Source organism: Ranitomeya imitator, chromosome 10 (assembly GCF_032444005.1).
Source record: "Ranitomeya imitator isolate aRanImi1 chromosome 10, aRanImi1.pri, whole genome shotgun sequence".
In the NCBI taxonomy this organism is placed as follows: Eukaryota; Metazoa; Chordata; class Amphibia; order Anura; family Dendrobatidae; genus Ranitomeya; species Ranitomeya imitator.
This window is the reverse complement of record NC_091291.1, coordinates 147,884,217-147,891,383: the sequence shown is the minus strand read 5'-3', so window position 1 is coordinate 147,891,383 and position 7,167 is coordinate 147,884,217. Positions and strand designations below refer to the sequence as shown.

The 7,167-nt window shown below is 53.3% G+C and overlaps 1 protein-coding gene across 1 annotated transcript; it reads right to left on the bottom strand.

The window, feature by feature from the left end:
* Window positions 1-3,802: 3,802 nt before the first annotated feature.
* LOC138652277 (dentin sialophosphoprotein-like) lies at window positions 3,803-6,211 on the bottom strand. The gene has a single exon (XM_069743047.1). The coding sequence runs from the start codon at window positions 6,209-6,211 to the stop codon at window positions 3,803-3,805; it is 2,409 nt and encodes an 802-aa protein (XP_069599148.1).
* Between the last annotated feature and the right edge of the window lie 956 nt (window positions 6,212-7,167).

The window sequence follows — 7,167 nt, the reverse complement described above, 5'->3', positions numbered from 1 at the left end:
TCGGACGCTGCTTACAGTGTCCGAGGTCCATCCCTCGCTACCGCAGATCGGTGGACAAATCTGAACTCATTATCGTTCCTCCATCACGCATATCTTCCCTACCTGATCTATCTATGAAAATAAATGAAATCACACTTTCCCCTGTCCCCAAAATCCGCTGCCTCGGAGTAACCCTTGACTCTGCCCTGTCCTTCAAACCACACATCCAAGCTCTCGCCACCTCCTGTCGCCTCCAGCTCAAAAATATTTCCAGAATCCGTCCTTTCCTCAACCCACACCCACATACCAAAATGCTCGTGCATGCCCTAATCATCTCCTGCCTCGACTACTGCAACATCCTCCTCTGTGGCCTACCTTCTAACACTCTCGCACCCCTCCAGTCCGTCCTTAACTCTGCTGCCCGAGTAATTAATCTCTCTCCTCGCTACACTCCTGCTTCCCCTCTTTGCAAATCCCTTCACTGGCTCCCAATTTCCCAGCGTATCCAGTTTAAACTACTAACACTGACCTACAAAGCCATCCATAACCTTCTCCTCCGTATATTTCCACACTTATCTCTCAATATCTTCCCTCACGTAATCTCCGGTCCTCCCAAGACCTCCTCCTTTCCTCCACGCTTATTCGCTCCTCACTCAATCGCCTCCAAGACTTCTCCCGAATATCCCCCATCCTCTGGAATTCTTTGCCCCAACATGTCCGGTTATCCACTACTTTTGGATTTTTCAAAAGAAACCTGAAAACCCACCTCTTCAAGGAAGCTTACAGCCAGACCACACGGCCACCACAACACCATCGGAGCTACTGCAACCCTCGACCTACTGTCTCCTTCCCCGCCATCCTGTAGAATGTAAGCCCACAAGGGCAGGGTCCTCGCCCCTCTGTATCAGTCCGTCATTGTTAGGCTACGTTCACATTAGCGTTGCGCCGCTGTTGCGTCGGCGACGCAGCGGCGACGCAGCGGCGACGCGCCCCTATGTTTAACATAGGGGACGCGTGCGTTTTTTGGGTGGCGTTTTTCGCCACGTGCGTCGTTTCCGACGCTAGCGTCGGACGCAAGAAAATGCAACAAGTTGCATTTTCTGTGCGTCCGATTTTCGTCAAAAACGACGCACGCGTCGCAAAACGCGCGCGTTTTTGCGCGCGTTTGCGCGCGTTTTAACATGCGTCGCGCGTTGCGTCGCCGACGCAGGGCGGCGCAACGCTAATGTGAACGTAGCCTTAGTTTGCTTACTGTAAGTGATATTTGTATTTTGATGTAACCCCGTCTAATGTATAGCACCATGGAATTAATGGTGCTATATAAATAAATAATAATAATCGGGGATCTGCGCTAGCGGGGACGGCGAACGCGGCCACAAAATAAACATTGCGTTAGCGCAATTCGCTAGCGCTGTGCGCTTAATGGACTGCCCTAACGCAATGGGAACATACTCTTCAGATGTGAACATCAGCTATGGCAATGCATCCACCATAAGTCACCTGCTGCCATTGATCATGTATGGCTGTTTACCAGAGTGATAGAACAATCTTTCACCTACAACGGATTGTTCCACCGTCATCCTGTATCTAGTGTGAGCTCTGATTCCTCAGGCCCGTTGGTTATCTCCCTTTGGAAGTTCTTTCTGGTAATGTTATCTCCTGGTTCTCGATTCTCATGTTCTCATTTCCAAGTTCTGGTGGTCACAGCTTTGCCTTCAGTCATTATTGGCATCAGGCTGTGGTGTTGGATGTCTAGCCGCTCAACATGAGGTGACCACACTGCTGCTGTATCAGGGGACCCCACTGCTGCTCAACATGAGATGACCACACTGCTGCTGTATGAGGTGACCCCACTGCTGCTCAACATGAGATGACCACACTGCTGCTGTATGAGATGACCACACTGCTGCTGTATGAGGTGACCCCACTGCTGCTCAACATGAGATGACCACACTGCTGCTGTATGAGATGACCCCACTGCTGCTGTATGAGGTGACCCCACTGCTGCTCAGCATGAGATGACCCCACTGCTGCTGTATGAGATGACCACACTGCTGCTGTATGAGATGACCACACTGCTGCTGTATGAGATGACCCCACTGCTGCTGTATGAGATGACCCCACTGCTGCTGTATGCGGTGACCCCACTGCTGCTCAACATGAGATGACCCCAGTACTGCTCTATGAGGTGACCCCTCTGCCCCTGTATGAGATGACCCCAGTACTGCTCTATGAGGTGACCCCTCTGCCCCTGTATGAGATGACCACACTGCTGCTGTATGAGATGACCCCACTGCTGCTGTATGAGATGACCACACTGCTGCTGTATGAGATGACCACACTGCTGCTGTATGAGATGACCCCACTGCTGCTGTATGAGATGACCCCACTGCTGCTGTATGCGGTGACCCCACTGCTGCTCAACATGAGATGACCCCACTGCTGCTGTATGAGATGACCCCACTGCTGCTGTATGAGATGACCCCACTGCTGCTGTATGAGATGACCACACTGCTGCTGTATGAGGTGACCCCACTGCTGCTGTATGAGATGACCCCACTGCTGCTGTATGAGATGACCACACTGCTGCTGTATGCGGTGACCACACTGCTGCTGTATGAGATGACCCCACTGCTGCTGTATGAGGTGACCCCACTGCTGCTGTATGAGGTGACCCCACTGCTGCTCAGCATGAGATGACCCCACTGCTGCTGTATGCGGTGACCCCACTGCTGCTCAACATGAGATGACCGCACTGCTGCTCTATGGGCTGATCCCACTGCCGCTCTGAGATGACCCCACTACTGCTCTATGAGGTGACCCCACTGCTGCTGTATGAGGTGACCCCACTGCTGCTCAGCATGAGATGACCACACTGCTGCTGTATGAGGTGACCACACTGCTGCTGTATGAGATGACCACACTGCTGCTCAACATGAGATGACCACACTGCTGCTGTATGCGGTGACCCCTCTGCCCCTGTATGAGGTGACCACACTGCTGCTGTATGAGATGACCACACTGCTGCTCAACATGAGATGACCACACTGCTGCTGTATGCGGTGACCCCACTGCTGCTCAGCATGAGATGACCACACTGCTGCTGTATGAGGTGACCCCTCTGCCCCTGTATGAGATGACCCCAGTACTGCTCTATGAGGTGACCCCTCTGCCCCTGTATGAGATGACCCCAGTACTGCTCTATGAGGTGACCCCTCTGCCCCTGTATGAGATGACCCCAGTACTGCTCTATGAGGTGACCCCTCTGCCCCTGTATGAGGTGACCCCCAGTGTCACTCCTGCTAGTTTCCTGCATTCGCGCCTCCCTCTGCACATGGGTCTCTCTTGCTGTACACCTGGGATTACTGAGAACACACCACACGTATAACTTGGCAGCTCCCCGAAAACATGTCTACCTCCCCAGGGCGCTGCATGAAGATACTTGCCGCCCCTTGGCATTGACAGAAATTCCTCCCAATACATGATGATCAGACATAAAGACTCCTCACGGATGAGTGATGTCCGCTGTGGCCAGAAAGGTTGCACAACATGGCCGGCCGAACCAAGCGCTGCCAGAGTCCTATGTACTGAGTTATGTCTGAGCCGGCACTGGGAACCTGCAGCACCAGTGATATCCCAGAGATGGGCCAAGCATGACAGCAGGAGCTTACTGAGGGTCTCCAGAGAGCATCACCTGAAAAGTATTATGGGGGATCATTTCTGAATATGATTGTGTGCACGAGTCTGAAGTGTCATGGCAATGAGCATCATCGTCGACATGCCGGATCTCTGCACATTAAGTAAATAGGGCTGTTTTAGAGGATCATGAGTTGTCCCGGGATGTCTCGCTGTTGGAGGACGTGCCCCGGGATGTCTCACTGTTGGAGGATGTGTCCCGGGATGTCTCACTGTTGGAGGATGTGTCCCGGGATGTCTCGCTGTTGGAGAACGTGCCCCGGGATGTCTCGCTATTGGAGAACGTGCCCTGGGATGTCTCACTGTTGGAGGATGTGTCCCGGGATGTCTCAGTGTTGGTGGATGTGTCCCGGGATGTCTCAGTGTTGGTGGATGTGTCCCGGGATGTCTCAGTGTTGGAGGATGTGTCCCGGGATGTCTCACTATTGGAGAATGTGTCCCGGGATGTCTCGCTGTAGGAGGACATGTCCCAGGATGTCTCGCTGTTGGAGAACGTGCCCCGGGATGTCTCAGTGTTGGAGGATGTGTCCCAGGATGTCTCACTGTTGGAGGATGTGTCCCGGGATGTCTTGCTATTGGTGAACGTGCCCCGGGATGTCTTGCTATTGGTGAACGTGCCCCGGTATGTCTTGCTATTGGAGGACATGCCCCGGGATGTCTTGCTATTGGAGGACGTGTCCCGGGATGTCTCGCTGTTGGAGAATGTGTCCCGGGATGTCTCAGTGTTGGAGGATGTGTCCTGGGATGTCTCACTATTGGAGAACGTGCCCTGGGATGTCTCACTGTTGGAGGATGTGTCCCGGGATGTCTCGCTGTTGAACGTGCCCCGGGATGTCTCAGTGTTGGAGGATGTGTCCCGGGATGTCTCACTATTGGAGAATGTGTCCTGGGATGTCTCACTATTGGAGAACGTGCCCTGGGATGTCTCACTGTTGGAGAATGTGTCCCGGGATGTCTCGCTGTTGGAGGACATGCCCCGGGATGTCTTGCTATTGGAGGACGTGTCCCGGGATGTCTTGCTATTGGAGGTCGTGTCCCGGGATGTCTCGCTGTTGGAGAACGTGCCTCGGGATGTCTTGCTATTGGAGGACATGTCCCGGGATGTCTTGCTATTGGAGGACATGTCCCGGGATGTCTCGCTGTAGGAGGACATGTCCCGGGATGTCTTGCTATTGGAGGACGTGTCCCGGGATGTCTCGCTGTTGGAGGACATGCCCCGGGATGTCTTGCTATTGGAGGACGTGTCCCGGGATGTCTCGCTGTTGAACGTGCCCCGGGATGTCTCAGTGTTGGAGGATGTGTCCCGGGATGTCTCACTATTGGAGAATGTGTCCTGGGATGTCTCACTGTTGGAGAATGTGTCCCGGGATGTCTCGCTGTTGGAGGACATGCCCCGGGATGTCTCGCTATTGGAGAACATGCCCTGGGATGTCTCACTGTAGGAGGACATGTCCCAGGATGTCTCGCTGTTGGAGAACGTGCCCCGGGATGTCTCAGTGTTGGAGGATGTGTCCCAGGATATCTCACTGTTGGAGGACGTGTCCCGGAATGTCTTGCTGTAGGAGGACATGCCACGGGATGTCTTGCTATTGGAGGTCGTGTCCCGGGATGTCTCGCTGTTGGAGAACGTGCCTCGGGATGTCTCGCTGTTGGAGGACATGCCCCGGGATGTCTTGCTATTGGAGGACATGTCCCGGGATGTCTCGCTGTAGGAGGACATGTCCCGGGATGTCTTGCTATTGGAGGACGTGTCCCGGGATGTCTCGCTGTTGAACGTGCCCCGGGATGTCTCAGTGTTGGAGGATGTGTCCCGGGATGTCTCACTATTGGAGAATGTGTCCTGGGATGTCTCACTGTTGGAGAATGTGTCCCGGGATGTCTCACTGTTGGAGGACATGCCCCGGGATGTCTTGCTATTGGAGGACGTGTCCCGGAATGTCTCGCTGTAGGAGGACATGTCCCGGGATGTCTCGCTGTTGGAGGACATGCCCCGGGATGTCTTGCTATTGGAGGACGTGTCCCGGGATGTCTCGCTGTAGGAGGACATGTCCCGGGATGTCTTGCTATTGGAGGTCGTGTCCCGGGATGTCTCGCTGTTGGAGGACATGCCCCGGGATGTCTTGCTATTGGAGGACGTGTCCCGGGATGTCTCGCTGTTGAACGTGCCCCGGGATGTCTCGCTGTTGGAGGTCGTGTCCCGGGATGTCTTGCTATTGGAGGTCGTGTCCCGGGATGTCTCGCTGTTGGAGAACGTGCCTCGGGATGTCTCGCTGTTGGAGGACATGCCCCGGGATGTCTTGCTATTGGAGGACATGTCCCGGGATGTCTCGCTGTAGGAGGACATGTCCCGGGATGTCTTGCTATTGGAGGACGTGTCCCGGGATGTCTCGCTGTTGGAGGACATGTCCCGGGATGTCTTGCTGTTGGAGAACGTGCCCCGGGATGTCTCGCTGTAGGAGGACATGTCCCCAGAGTTCTCGCTGTTCTTGCCTTTGCTGGGTTCTGGTGTTTCCATTGAGTTATGCCTTTGAGACATTTCTCTATACAGAGTCAAGTAGCTAATGTCCTCCACGTCAGCGGCACATGGAGGAGATCACTGTGGAGGAGATCGCATTGAAGGAGATCCCTATGTAAGGGATCACTATGGGGGAGATAGCTGTGGAGGAGCGTCACACTGTCCAGGCATCCAGACTCATACCCAATGGTACGTGCAGAGTGGAGGATGCCCGCTCTGCCACCACACAACAGGCTGGATGTTACAGGAGGGCTTGTACGGTTCGTGGAGAACTTGTCCTTTGTGAATGTGAACATCCATCTCCCAGAAGCAGATAAATGAGGCTTCACGTGTCTGTTGAAGGGAGTGGTCCGTGCCGGTTGTGAGAAGAGGACCTCTAACGGGGACCCAGGGGCGAAAATATGAAGTCTGACCTTCTACATACCTACAGAAAAGAATGGAACCAACTGCAGCCAGAATGAGCCCACAGCTGTGTGTGTGTGTGTGTGTGTGAATATATATATATACATACATAGGGGAAGAAAAGTATTTAGTCAGCCGCCAATTGTGCACGTTCTCCCACTGGTAAAGATGAGAGCGGCCTGTAATTGACATCATAGGTGACCACAACTATGAGAGTCAAAATGAGAAAACAAATCCAGAACATCACCGCGTCTGATTTGGCAAGATTTATTTTCCAATTATGGTGGAAAATAAATATTTGGTCATTAAAAAAAAGTTCATCTCAGTATTTTGTTACATGTCCTTTGTTGGCAATGACAGAGGTCAGATGGTTTCTGTAAGTCTTCACAAGGTTGCCACACACTGTTGTTGGTATGTTGGCCCATTCCTCCATGCAGATCTCCTCTAGAGCAGTGATGTTTTGGGCCTGTCGCTGGGCAACACGGACTTTCACCTCCCTCCAAAGGTTTTCTATGGGGTTGAGATCTGGAGACTGGCTAGGCCACTCCAGGACCTTCATATGGTTCTTACAAAGC

Bases quoted from the DNA above. Each gene is read 5' to 3' on its own strand.
- LOC138652277 (XM_069743047.1), bottom strand. From the start codon at position 6,211: ATGTCTCAAAGGCATAACTCAATGGAAACACCAGAACCCAGCAAAGGC.